At 42.9% G+C, this 15,198-nt stretch overlaps 1 protein-coding gene across 2 annotated transcripts in view; it reads right to left on the reverse strand.

Annotated features, from left to right (window-relative positions):
* The window catches only part of COL18A1 (collagen type XVIII alpha 1 chain), a 253,533-nt gene that overhangs the window by 142,963 nt on the left and 95,372 nt on the right, over positions 1-15,198 (reverse strand). Inside the window, exon 1 of one of the 2 annotated variants that reach the window (XM_053269353.1) lies at positions 7-77. The exons of the other annotated variant lie outside the window; for it this stretch is intronic. Coding sequence (XP_053125328.1) covers positions 7-76 — 70 coding nt within the window. The 5' untranslated portion in view covers position 77. Of the gene's footprint in view, positions 1-6; positions 78-15,198 lie in introns of those variants that run through there. 2 annotated transcript variants of the gene reach the window in all.

The raw sequence follows: 15,198 nt of genomic DNA on the forward strand, positions 1-15,198 counted from the left end.
ACTCACCCGCCTTCCAGTCTCTCCACTGCTTCCTGGGCTTTGCCGCTGCCGCCTCCCCCTTAACCAGGATGGCCATCCTGCCATTCCACCGCCGCCTCCCCCCCCCCCAGACAGGCCGGGCTTTGCCGCCGCCTCCTCCTCCTCCCCCCCCTTACCCAGGACAGCCAGCCCAGGCCAGGCCAGGCCAGGCTGTCCCGCCGGTGGCAGCCAGCTGAGGCTGCCTCCTCAGGCCATTCTGTGGCCTGCCGCCATTTCCCCCCACCCAAACTCTCACCCAATGCCAGGAACTCTCGCGAGAGTTCCGCCGCCAAATCCAGGAGGACATGCGTGCCAGCTAAGAGAATTAAATATATAGATTCTGAACATACCTACAACCTCATTCAAGTGTTTTAATACAACTGCCAAGTGAAGTAGCTCTGTTTTAAGACAATGCTTGGATAACTAGAACCACAAGTTCCCTCCTCCTATGAAAGCAGAAGTGTGTTTTTGGCAGGGCATTCTAACCTTACTGAAGTGTCACCGTCTTATGTTCCTGCATTCCCCACTGCAAAATTAAAACAAGAACATACAAAAGTATGAATTCTGGATTTATCTTCCTTACTATCTGTATATTGACTTGTAGGAACCTTTGGTTGAGCTTCCAGGATGCTAACAAAATTTAACATGTTGAACTGGTGGGGCATAATCCATAAGTAGGTAATGTTCTGACTGGATGTGAATAGCATCATGGTACAGTCACCATTATTTTTGTATAAGTGTTTGTGTTGGGGTTGGTTTTGTTTTTTTACAGAAGGAGTAAGAGGAAGGAGGAAAGAACATAGAGGAATTAGAGGAGAAAGATGAAAGCATATATAAGAGGGAGGGAGGGAAAGGAGAAAAGGAAAAGGAAAAGAAAGGAAATTCAGCATACATGTGGGGAGGGAATCACCAAAGAAGTCTAACACAGACACTTTGAATTTCAGAAGAGGAAACTTCTCCAAAATGAGGAGTAAGGTGAAAAGAAAGCTGAGAGGGAAAATCAGGAGAGTCACTTTGATCCAGAATGCATGCAGTTTACTCAAAACCACAATACTAGAAGCCCAGTTAGAAGGAATACTCAAAAGGAGGTAAGTCCAGGAGGATGCCAGAATGGATAACAGGTAATGTCAAGGAAGCCATAAAAGGGAAGAAGACTTGCTTCCAAAATTGGAAGTCCTGCCCAAATGAGGAGAACAGAAAGGAACATAAACTCTGGCAAAAGAAATGCAAGGTGACAATAAGGGAGGCAAAAAGAGAGTTTGAGGAACATTTTGCTAAAAGTATCAAGGGGAATAACAAAAACTTATTTAAATACATCAGATGCAGGAAACCTGCCAGGGAGGAGGTTGGACCATTAGATAGTGAGGGAGTCAGAGGGATTATTAAACAGGATATGGAGGTTGCAGAGAAGCTAAATGAGTTCTTTGAGTCTGTCTTCACAGCAGACCATACTGAGTGTATACCTGTTCCTGAAATAGGCTTTTCAGGGATGGAGGCTAAAGAACTGAGTCAGATAGAAGAGATGATGTTCTAAACTGTCTGGAAAGACTGAAAACTAGCAAATGGCCAGGGCCGGATGTCATCCATCCAAGAGTCTTCAAATAACTCAAATGTGAAATTGCTGACCTCCTTGCTAAAAAATATAACTTATCCCTGCAATCAGGCTCTGTACCAGAGGACTCGAAAATAGCAATGTAACGCAGATTTTCAAAAAGGGATCCAGGGGCGATCTGAGAAATTACAGGCCTGTTAGCTTAACGTCCGTTCCAGGCAAACTGATGGAAAGCATCCTCAAGGATAAAATTGTAAAGCACATAAAAGAACAGGCCCAGCTGAGAAAGAACCAGCATGGCTTCTGCAAAGGTAAATCTTGCCTCACAAACCTTTTGGGGTTCTTTGAGAATGTCAACAAGTGTGTGGATCAAGGTGATCCAGTTGACATACTCTGCCTGGACTTCCAAAAAGCTTTCAACAAAGTTCCTCATCAAAGACTCCTGAGAAAATTTAGCAGTCACGGGATAAGGGGACAAGTACATATGTGGATTGCTAACTGGTTGAAGGACGGGAAACAGAGGGTAGGGATAAATGGAGAAATTTCAAAATGGAGGGAAGTAAGAAGTGGGGTCCCCCCAGGGATCTGTACTGGGATCGGTGCTTTTTAATTTATTCATAAATGATCTAAAAGTAGGGGTAAGCAGCGAGGTGGCCAAATTTGCAGATGATACCAAACACTTTCGAGTAGTGAAATCCAAAAGAGATTGTGAGGAGTTCCAAAAGGATCTATCTCCAAACTAGAGAAGTGGGTGACAAAATGGCAAACGTGCTTCAATGTTGGCCAGTGTAAAGTGATACACATTGGGACGAAAAAACCCAACTTCAAGTGTACTTTGATAGGATCTGAGCTGTTGGTGACTGATCAAGAGAGGGATCTTGGGGTCATGGTGGACAGCTCCTTGAAAGTGTCGACTCAATATGCGGCAGCTGTGAAAAGGGCCAATTCCATGCTAGGGATCATTAGGAAGGGGATTGAAAATAAAACGGCTAATATTATAATGCCCTTAATACAAAACTATGGTGCAGCCACACCTGGAGTACTGTGTACAATTCTGGTCACCACATCTAAAAAAGGACATAAAAAGGCAGAAGAGGACAACCAAGATGATCAGCGGCCTAGAGTACCTTCCTTATGAGGCAAGGCTACAACACCTGAGGCTATTTAGTTTATGAAAAAGACGACTCGCAGGGAGACATGATAGAGGTCTATAAAATCATGCATGGAATGGAGAAAGTGGATAGAGAGAAATTCTTCTCCCTCTCACATAACACTAGAACCAGGAGTCATCCCATGAAATTGATTGCCGGGAAATTTAGGACCAGCAAACGGAAGTATTTTTTTCATACAATGCATAATCAACTTGTGGAATTCTCTCTACCACAAGATGTGGAGACAGCCAACAACCTGGATGGCTTTAAGAGGGGTTTGGATAACTTCATGGAGGAGAGGTCTCTCAATGGCTACTACTCAACGGAGGGCTATAGGCCACCTCCAGCCCCAAAGGCAGGATGCCTCCGAGTACCAGTTTCAGGGAAGTAACAGGAGAGAGGGCATGCCCTCCACAACTGCTGTAGTCTTCCAGTGGCATCTGGTGGGCCACTGTGTGAAACAGGATGCTGACTAGATGGGCCTTGGGCCTGATCCAGCAGGGCTGTTCTTATGTTGGAAGGAAGGAAGGAAGGAAGGAAGGAAGGAAGGAAGGAAGGAAGGAAGGAAGGAAGGAAGGAAGGAAGGGACAGGAAGCTGCCATATACTGAGTCAGACCATTGGTCTATCTAGCTCAGTATTGTCTACACCAGGGATTCTCAACGTTGGGTCCCCAGAAGTTATTGGACTTCAACTCTCATAATCCCCAGCCCCAGTGACCTTTGGTTGGGGATTATGGGAGCTGAAGTCCAAGAACATCTGAGGACCCAATGTTGAGAAACCCTGGTCTACACAGACTGGCAGTGGCTTCTCCAAGGTTGCAGGCAGGAATCTCTCTCAGCCTTATCTTGGAGATGCCAGGGAGGAAACTTGAAACCTTCTGCTCTTCCCAGAGCGGCTCCATCCCGAGGGGAATATCTTACAGTGCTCACACATCAAGTCTCCCATTCAAATGCAACCAGGGTGGACCCTGCTTAGCTAAGGGGACAAGTCATGCTTGCTACCACAAGACAAGCTCTCCTCTCTAGGAAGGGAGGGAGGGATTGATTCTATAAAAAGCTGGTGATTATACTTTAAACCAGTGGGTATTTCTGATGTAGTTTGTGATTTCTACCTCCCGAAGAAGTTGTATGAATAGAATTCCCTCTTTCTTCTGGCTGCTTTCCCAGACTTCACAATATATCTCCTCATGTCTTATCCTTGGCAATTGTCACTGACAACATTCACCTCTTAACTCTTTGTTTTTTAATTTCGTTAAAAAAAAACAATTAATGCAACAATCTCTCCTAGTGCAAGGCTCCTTTCAGTCCCAGAGATAAATAAAATCTCCCTCCCCCTCAATAAGAACATAGTCTTCTCCAAATAACTGCATTCCCATATTCCTTGGGTTCTCAGTGAACTTTGACTTTCCAAATCGCTTGATGCTTCCGAATGTCCTTCTATAGTCATGCCCCAGAGAAGGCAGTGCTTGCCATTAACAGAAATATCCTTGAAAAGTACAATTAATTGCTTCCTGCCTGAAGATGCATTAAGAGGCTATTGTATTTCAAATTTCTGGACCAGTTTCCATAAGAAAGCAAATGTAATGAAATCAGACCTACTAGGGAGCAGATAACATAGCAATGGATGCTTCTCTGTTGCTCTCTTGAGAATCTGCCAGGAGCCTGTTTCATTTCCAGCATGCATCCCAGTTTCCCTACACACATATTAGTTAACAAAGCTAACTAAGGAGCTCAGATAAGGAGGACAGCTCCACTGTGACTTCCATAGCCTGAAGATATCCTATCACTATCTCAAAGCATATGGCTTAAAACATAAGTCACAGACAACTCCATTTATATAGTGTCAAGTCATCTACAAAAACCACAGTGATTATTTATTTGTGGCAGCTACTATCACACTGGGTAACTGAAATAAGCCTGTTTCCTTGTGCCAAAAATCAACTGCAACAGAAGAATGAAATATAGGAAGATTTTTTTTTTTTGGCAGACTTAAGAATTACTTGAACCTTAACTTTCTCTTCAATACTCCAAGTCTCAAGAGGAACACAGGAAATAACCCCACTATGAGGCTGTTCTCACAACCAGCCTAACCCAGGCAGGGTTAGGCTGGTCGCGAGAAGCGGCGGGATCCTTGCAGATCCCTTCGCTCCCCACTTGCCTAACCCCCTTAACGAACCTGGCTGCTAGTCGAGGTTAAGGGTGCACTCACACCCTTACCTGCACTTGCACCCTTACCCCAACTACCTGAATAATGATTCAGCCCAAGGAGACACAGAGATGGGCACACAGAGTGCCCGTCTGACAGGGGAATCTCCAATGCAACGTGCATGCCACATATTGCATTATGGGATGTCTGGAGGCTGGAACAACAAGTTCTGGCCATGGATCCCACTGCCCTGCTCTGTGCAGCTCTAAGGGCTGCACGTGTGAGCACACAGGAGGCACACCAAGGACAACCTGCTTGGTTGTCTGCAGGGAGGTAAGTGCAAGCGGCCTTCCTCCCCGCTCTCCCTTGAAATTGTGGGAAAGGGAGATAGATACGATAGATAGATAGATACGATAGATAGACAGATAGATAGACAGGTCGATAGATTGATCACCTAAGGCTATCAGACCAACATTTCAATGTACCACAGTAGAGTTCAATCAAAGAATTTTGGCAAAAGGTTAAACAGTATAAAGTAATACATTATGACATAACCCACTATATCCTTTATTGCAGTTAAGTTATTAGCTGAAAGTGTTCTCAATGTTGTGAATCATTCTGGCTAAAGCCTGCTAATCCTTCCTCAATTTTGGCGTGGTTAAAGGGAAATGGGCACTTAGGAGCTGTGGTATCCCAAAAGAGACACCAATTATGCTCCATGGGGAAATAAAAGTATATACTATGGAATCTGGAATTTCAAACAACATTTTAAAACAAGTAGCAACCCTTACAAGAAGGGCTTTGTTCACTATAGCACTTATAAATGCTGATGGGTTGATCTGGCACATTTCTATATCTGTAGATTTCAGTGTTAAAATTGTCCCTTTGACTGAAGGTGTGCTTCCAGACATGCAGAACACAGATTCTCCCAATCAACTTCCCCTCTTTCCTGAATTGTAGGAAACATTTTTTTAAAAGTAGCACATACTCAGAAAACAAAAGCAATTAATTTTCCAACACTTTCATCTTAAACTAGATTATGGCAAAGTGATCTATCTCCCAGAAGTTAACATTTAATTCTGCTTTTATAACCATAGCCTCAAAGGCTCTACACATGTACAAAGTTAAAACTGAATCCATCCTGTCTATGCCTTGACAGGCCAAGCAGAAGCTGAAAGCATAGCTTGATGACAGGACAGAACCCAAACTATTTTTGAATTTGAATGTGTTTGCCAAAAAAAAAAAGGACACTGGTTTTCAACTTTTGTTGTTGTTTTTGCCCTCCCCTGCCTCAAAATGTTTTCTCATTTTCACTTAAAATGGAATTGGGCAACTTGGCTCTGAAATTGAGTATCCAGCACATTTGAACAAAATTGCAATCCTTGGTGATTTTTCATAAATTATTCTCCAAGTGTCTTCCCCCCACGCCTCTCAAAATCATTGTTATTGAACTCTGAATTACATCTATTAGGTTATACTAGATACAATATCCGTTTCAAATATATTGATACATTTGAAATATATCCTGTTATAATACTGTATACAATATCCTTGTTTTTGTTTATGATGCCACAAATCACAATATTACCCAAATTTGCAGTCACTGCAATACATCAGTATTGCGGTTTCCTTTTAAGATTTAATCAACTGTAATGCACATAACCTAAAACAATCTCCCTACATGGAAACTGCATTTCAAAAGTGTGTCAAGGAAGGGTGTCAAGTGTGCCCAAAAGCCACCAATACGCCATGATTACCACCACTGTTCCTGGTCAAGGAACAACATTTAAAAGAAAAATTTGAAATACTGGAATAATGCATCATCTTGCAGAAGAAAGGCCAAAAAGGGAAAAAAGGATGTGAACAGTTGAGCTAGCTGTTCTCAAGGTCATGCAAAGGCATTAACAAGGAGGCCTTTCTTCATAAAGAGCAGCCAAAATTGATTTCTCATGCTGGTGAGTCAAAGACCAAAGGGAGAGCTGCTGCTGTCTCTATTGCTGTAAGGAAAATATTTTGAATCTCTGTTGTACAGCTGGGCTATTTTACTTGGACCCAATAAAAGAATTAAACATCAGCTCCAGCTGTACCAATTTCCTATTCCAAAATGAGAATGTGTGTTACAGCTAACACAACTAGCCACGTTCCAGTTAAAAGACTCAAGTGGCATTCACAGGACACAATCTTTTAGACTTCCTCATCCTCAGCTGGCCAAGTACACAAGTATTTCATCCACTATAATTATAACCTGATGTCCCCCAGAAGCAGGAACTAGATAGTCATCAACTTAGAGAGCAGTCTTACATTCACTGTGGCATTCCCACCACCACTCCAGAAGAGAGCTCTATTCTTTCCACTGTAGTACAGAGATTTTCAAGTGGGGTTCTGCTTTAGTGGGCTGCTGTTGTTTTTTACCACTTGTCAGGTCTCATGGGATGCTTCTATAATACACAAAGCTTTCATTTAATGAGAGATGCCAGGGACTGAAATCTTCTGCAGGCAAAGTACTTGCTCTACCGATTGAACTGTAGGCCCTCTTCCATAGAAGACTCTTGATCCTGATGAAATGAACAGGCACTTTACATCTGAGACAAGGAAGTTTCTTCTGCTCAGGTGGGCAACAGACGCTACTTCTATGCAGTAGCCGATCACATTGGCAACTCACCAAGAGGAAACTGCTATTATTTTTCATCACCTATTAAGAAAGCATCACATACTAAGTGACTTTGTACTTGTATATGGCCACTGAGAGTTGCTGGGCTTAGGCTAGATTAGAGTATCTGAATGCAAAGTTTAGCTATTACTATGCTCCTTGTTCTTCAGGTGGCAATATGAGCCATGCATAAGTCAGAGAGGGACAGGATCTGTTGTTGTTGTTGTTGTTGTTGTTGTTGTTTTAAGGACCTGTTAATCTTGAAAGAGAGTCTACATTTGTGGTTAGGCTTGTAAAGGGTTTAAGCAAGTTGCCCAAGGCATTAAACTTGCCTCAGCTGCTCTAGCCTTTTTTCTGTCATGGAGTCTTTTGACTGAGTACAGTGCTAAGCAGGTACAGGGGAATCATTAGGGGGTGGCCCACGGGGCTCGGAGCCCCAATGAATGGCTCAGAGTCCCCAATCTCTTCAGCCACCTTCTTCTTGAATGGGGGGAGGAGGGGGTCTCAGCTCACCTCCAACTGCTCGAGCACGAAGGGGATAGATAGGGCCAGCTGCTCTCCCCCTGCTAAATAAACAGAATCACCACATTAAAAAGGTGCCTGTTTGCCCAATTATTAGGGGTTAGAGTGCCTTAGTCCAACACAGCATTTGTCCCCCTCAGTTTCCCTTTGGAGAGGAGTCAGATGTAATTGTTCTTGGGGGGAACATGATTAAGTTTAATGATCAAAAGGGTGGCTATGGACCTGGAGCCAGGATCATTTGAGTACCTAGCAACACCCCTGAGCAGGTATATTGCCTAGCTTTCTAAAACTCATTTTGCCCCTAAAAGTCCCACTAAAAAGACCCACTAAAAAAAAAACATAAATCAGGGCGGTTTTTAATTGTAAACCGCCCTGATTTAATTGTAAACCGCCCTGAGCCATTTTGGAAGGGCGGTATACAAATCAAATCAAATCAAATCAATCACCAGGTTATTTATAAGCAAATTATGCAACGGTGTTTTGGCAACATTTTCTTACTGTTGCATGAGACCCAGCATGACATAGTGGTTAGAGTGTTGGACTAGGACCAGGAAGACCTGAGTTCAAATCCCCATTCAGCCATGAAGCTCACACGGTGACTCTGGGCCGGTTGCTTTTCTCTCAGCCTAACCTATCTCACAGGGTTGTTGTGAGGATAAACATAGCAATGTACACCACTCTGGGCTCCTTGGAAGAAGAGCAGGATATAAATGTTATATATGTGTGCACCAAGGATGAAAAGTGGATTTCTAGGCTCCAAATATAGTTATCTCAAGAATTCTGTCCTCAAATGATTCAAGTGGAAAGGTGTCTAAAACAGAGACAGCTAGTGACTAATTTGCGTATTTCCAAATTATTTCTTCACTTTCGTCCCATAGCAATAAAAACATATCAGTTTAATGCAACTGGAAGGCTCTAAAAAGCAATTCTTTTTTGAATACAGCTCTTGAGTATAAACTACTGAACAAAAGAAATGCTGGATTTAATTTTTCTCTGAAGCAACTTGAATGAATCTCTGCATTTGCCCAAAGGGGAGTATTTAAGTCGATCCCCTGTACAATTTTTATTATTATTATTATTATTATTATTATTATTATTATTATTATTATTAGAATTTATATACCGCCTAATATTGAAATCTCTAGGCAGTGTACAGAATAATATAAAATAGAAAACATTTAAAATTCATAAAAAGATAAAAATCATAATAGATAAAAACACATTAAAATTTAAAAATCTGGTCTCAGTTGAAGCCCTGGGAAAATAGGTATGTATTCAGGGTGCTTCTAAAAACAAACAGAGAAGGAGATGCTCTTATTTCAGCAGGGAGCGAGTTCCAAGGCCCTTGGGCAACCACAGAGAAGGCCTGGTCCTGAGTTGCCACCAAACAAGTTGGTGCTGGACCTGGACCTCTCCAGGTGATCTTAATAGGCAACAGCGTTCACGACAGAGAAGAACTCTGGCCTAAGCCATTAAGGGCTTTATAGGTAATAACCAGTACTTTGTATTTTGTTTGGAAACATATTGGCAGCAAGTGCAATTCTTTTAGAATTGGTGTTATGTAGTCCCTTCGCATTGTCCCAGAGACCAATCTAGCTGCCGCATTCTGAACCAATTGTAGTTTCCAAACTATGTACAAGGGCAGCCCCACATAGAGTGCATTACAATAGTCAAGTCTAAAGGTTACCAGCATATGTACTACTGTTTTAAGGTCATTTATCTCCAGAAATGGACGTATTTTGCATATCGGCTGAAACTGATAAATGGCACTCCTGGCCACTGCCTCAACCTGAGAAACCAGGGAGAGTTTGGGATCCAGGAGCACTCCCAGATTATGAACCTGATCTTTTAGGAGGAGTGTAACCCCGTCCATAACAGGCAGATCTAAACCATCTCTCAGATCCCAAACCCTTACAGACAGTACCTCTGTCTTGTTTGGATTCAACTTCAGCCTGTTATCCCTCATCCAGCCCAATATCGCCTCCAGGCAGGCACTTAAGGGAGTCATGCCATTTCCTGAAGAAGTTGGTATGGAGAAATAGATCTGGGTGTCATCAGCATATTGATAGCACCCCAGACCAATCTTCCTGACGATCTCTCCCAGCGGTTTCATGTAGATGTTAAAAAGCATTGGAGAAATTGTTATATTATTTATTATTATTAAATGATGGTGATGATGCAGTTCACTGGGATAATGTGTTTCAGAACAGCATAAATCTTACAATCATAGAAAGATGGAATGAACAAAGCGTGGCATTACAAGTTACATTAAACGTATGACTACAACTGACGTGTTTAATTTTCTGCTCCTCCGCCACTCCGTCTAATACCACTTACGTGTTTCTGAAGTCAAGGTGTTGTGCCTTTCCTCCCACTCCCAGCAACAGCCAACAATGCCAAGGGCTGGCAGGGAAATGCAAAATGTCATAATATCAGGACACTGGTACAGGACAATGTTCCTTGACATTATGGAAGGGGTGAACTGAACATGCAGCTGCAATCTGGTGCAGCTAGCATGTGTTTATACTTTCTTTTATTTATCATCTTTTTATACCACCAAAAACTTATTTTTATACCACCAAAACGTATGTCTCGTGGTGGTTTACATGTGAAGTTCCACCCGAAAAGACCACAGCAATAGCAATAGCACTTACATTTATATACCGCTTTATAGCCGGAGCTCTCTAAGCAGTTTACAATGATTTAGCATATTGCCCCCAACATTCTGGGTACTCATTTTACCGACCTCGGAAGGATGGAAGGCTGAGTTAACCTTGAGCCCCTGGTCAGGATCGAACTTGTAACCTTCTGGTTACAGGGCGGCATTTTTCCACTGCGCCACCAGGGGCTCGTGACCATGAAGTCTAACCCTCTGCACAAAGCAACTGCTGGAGGCCTGATCACCACCCACCTCAGAGATCGGTCTACAATATTCAGACCACTAGGTCCAGAATACTGCAACAAAGATGTTTTGAAGTCATGGAGCAAATATTCCGCAGGCTGTAAATATGCAGGAGAAAAGTTTACTGTGAAGACACTCATCTTCTGTGACCCCAAGTCACAGGGGGAAGAAGAAGGCATTTATCGGCCACAAAATGGAGGGCCAAAACAACAAATATTTCGGATCCAAAACAGGGGTGATTTGTTTTGGATCCGAATAATTTCAGGGGGCTTCGAGGGTGATTCAGTTCGGATCCGAATCACCCGAAATCGGCCGTTTCGGGTACAGATCGTTCTGTACCCAAAACCTTTCGCACATCCCTACAATCCATGCTTGCTACCACAAGACCAGCTCTCTTCCTATCTGGAGATGCTAGAGACTGACTGAACCCAGCACCTGTCTGTGTACAAAGCAGAGCTCTGCCACCTAGCTACAGCCCAATTCCCTGAAGTTGCAATTCACCACATGCAGGGGTGGGGGCCGGTGGTATATGAGCCTGAGACAGACTCTTCTCCTCATTCTTGTCTTAGGAACATAGGAAGCTCAGCTGCCATATACTGAGTCAGACCATAGGTCCATCTAGCTCAGTCTTGTCTTCACAGACTGGCAGCAGCTTCTCCAAGGTTGCAGGCAGGAATCTCTCTTGGCCTTATCTTGGAGATGCTGCCAGGGAGGGAACTTGGAACCTTCTGCTCTTCCCAGAGCAGCTCCATCCCCTGAGGGGAATATCTTGCAGTGCTCACACTTCTAGTCTCCCATTCATATGCCGCCAGGGCTGACCCTGCTTAGCTAAGGGGACAAGTCATGCTTGCTACCACAAGACCAGCTCTCCTCTCCCTGGATCAAGCCATCCTATGCAAATAGCTTCAAGAAGCTGGATCCTCTCTGCTATGCTGGCCTCCAACTCATAGCCTGTGAACTTCAGTCATGTTTCCTTGCCCATAACACCAGCCTCTTGCCTCACCAAGAGGTATAATGAAATTGTCTGATGAAATTGCCATTCAAAAATAGGGTTGTAATGCCTTTTGTGAGTAATCAGCACTCAAGCATTCACTCTGTGGTGCCACACACAGTGTCCTGCTTACATTACAGAGTAGTACTAAAATTAACATATTCAAAACAGAATTCTTCACACAACACAATTAATCAGGATGCCTCTGAGTACCAGTTGCAGGGGAGTAACAGCAGGAGGGAGGGCACGCCCTCAACTCCTGCCTGTAGGCTTTGAGAAGCATCTGGTGGGCCACTGTGTGAAAGAGGATGCTGGACTAGATGGGCCTTCGGCCTGATCCAGCAGGGCTGTTCTTATGTTCTTAACTTATGGAATTCATTGTCACAAGATGTAATGATGGCCACTAACTTAGATGGCTTTTTAAAAAGAATCGGGCAAGTCCATGTAGAATAAGTTATCAATGGCTATAATAAGTGAGAGATATGCAGAATCTCCATACACAGAAATAGAAGGGGGCTTTGCCTCAGAGCCAGAGTCCATGAGGATACCAGTAGATATCTGGGAACTGTTTCTCCCAGTATGGGCTCTGGTTCGACAGAAAAGCTCCCTCCACACATTGGGAGGGAATATTTGGACACATGGGCTAAGTTACAACATACATCATGACTCAGCATACCTTACTCTGCAGAGCTCACCTTGAGATAACAGCTACCACACTGATTTATTCAAAAGGTCTCTATAAACAAGTATGAAGCATTTCCACTTCGCGTCTTCCTCTCCCACCACCTCACTCCTTCCAAACCCTTGAGAACTTATAATCTCAAATGCACATCCCAACTGTTCTGCCAACTCAAATGGCTAATGATGGCTCCAGCCTGTTCCAACAGTAATGGCTTTACATGTTGTCAGTTTATTAATTTTGCTACCACTGCTGCTAAATTTCTGAGCACTAGCTGGTCCCTAAAAAAATCGGTGTTATCAACCATTCTGTCACGACAGATTCCTTGTCAGCGTACCAGGCATTCCTTTCCCATGCATATCAATTAAAAAGTTTCAGAGCAGAGCCTGGCATGGCCAAGGTGAAGAAATACACAGGAGTTCCCTATCACACCCTTCCAGTTGTCCTTTTACATGGCCAAGATGAGTTGCAGTCTGGATGTATGGATTGGCTCTCTCCACAAAATAAAAAGTTGTCAAACCATTGCGTGCCTTTTTTCAGGCAATTCTCAAGCATGTGAGAAAACAACAACAATGCAAGACAGTTACAACTCTTATCACTCCTTACAACCTCCAACTGAAAGCTGACTATACCAGAAAACAGCATTGCACATTCCTAAGGGCCTAACCATCTTCAACACTTATGCATTTCACATCAGTGGCAACATTAGGGACAAGAGGGAGAATATCCTGCCACCCAGTTTTAGTTCACATATAATCACTGCTCAGAAGCACATATCTTTCTGACCAATACACCAGGTTTAGAAACCAAGTGGCCATCATTATACACAATTCAGCAGGCCTGTGTATTACGTACGCATGCCAAAGGCAGAAACCCATGTTTTTCTAGTAAATGGTGCTTGTCTGTACCTTACAGATAACATTATTATAGTTCATATGACCTACAAAAGAGCTAGCATAATGATCTTAAAATACTGTGCTTTTTTGCAGATCAGCATTACATATATCTAAAAGCAGACCTTCAAGCCTTGTGAGAACACACACACTCCTCCCCCATACCCAAAATGGCATCCCAGTTTCTAATCCATTCAGGCTCTCACTATACTAACACCCCACCCATTTTGTACAAACTGTCAAATCTATCCTCAACAAATTCCAGCTGACCTGTGAAGTTGCTGTAGAATTTAAACCAGAAAAGGAATGAAGTATGTATAACATGTTTTGATTAGCATGCTAATTATCTGTTGCCATTAATACAACCTAGCAGTTAGCCACTTCCACAATAATTAACAAACAAGCTCCTTTCAGGCATGCAGTTTGCCAAACTCCTTGCTTGATCTGCGACACACAAACACAAACTGGGCAGACACAGTGGTAAATGGTGCGTGTGTGTGAGTGCGAGAGCGAGCAAGCGTGTGTGAGTGTGAGTGTGTGACAGAGAGAGACAGACAGACACTAACTTTCCCATATGTATTAGTCTTGTTACAGTTGGAAGCAGGATTCTCAAAACATACGTTGGGTGTCTCTCTGTGAATATGAGGGAAGCCATGTGCTCCTTCCTAGACCACCTCTCCATCATTCCCTCCCTAGTACTTAAAGTGCCCAGTACTTAAGGTGCAACAGAAAAAAGATGATGGACCTGCACACATACAAAACTTCCATATTCCAGCCAACATATCACTTGTGCACCTCCCTTCTCTAAAAGCTGATGGGACTAATAGATTATCCTTTGCTCTTCCAAATTGTTATGGGGATTGAAAAGAATCAGCATGTCATGGACCCTGGATGAAGGTGGGCGTGGGGTTCCTCACTTCTCCCTTTGTCATTTATTCATTCTCTGCCTCCTAGCCAAAGTATTGCCTCCCCCTCAAGTAGCTTAAAATCCTAAACAACATACTAAATCTGCAAACACTTCTTTTTTGTTGTTTCAGAAATCCAATTTCATCCATACAATTAAAAAGAACACAAATAAAAAGCAGCATCAAACCAGAAGTTCCACAGACTATTTTAAAAGCAAAAGAGAACAGAAAGATTTCATTATTCTCTTAAAAAACAGGAAAAATTGAATTTTGGGTAGAACACTGCATGAGGTGGATGCTAAAATGGAGTAGTTAACATGGGCAACTCTCCTCAGATGCCCAATACTCACAGCAAGGCTGAGGCTCCTCTGACAGATCTCAAGACACAGCAAAGGCACTCCTTCATGGAAAAGCCAAATGCCATGACCCTAGATAAGAATGATTTTTGCCATCATACACTGTTTCATCCCAAGTTGTGCTTGGTCCCTTTCTAAGCATAACTTGGGATGGGCTCAAACCATTTGTTTTTGGAATATGACAACATTTGAGATCCTCTGTGCAAGTCAATGCTAAGGTTCCCTTGTTATTAAATTATCTTGGCCGAACTGATGAATTTTATGTCACACTTCTTCCAGACAAGAAATCTTCTATCACACACCAAGTTGCTAAATTTTGTGCAGTCACTGTTAAGATCTGCCAACAATTAATTTATACCCTTTAGATCTTACCATAAAATGTTTACTTGGTTGGTTTATTGTAGGATAGGTTTCTTATCTGAATGTTGTATAA

Source organism: Hemicordylus capensis, chromosome 1 (genome assembly GCF_027244095.1).
Source record: "Hemicordylus capensis ecotype Gifberg chromosome 1, rHemCap1.1.pri, whole genome shotgun sequence".
Lineage (NCBI taxonomy): Eukaryota > Metazoa > Chordata > Lepidosauria > Squamata > Cordylidae > Hemicordylus > Hemicordylus capensis.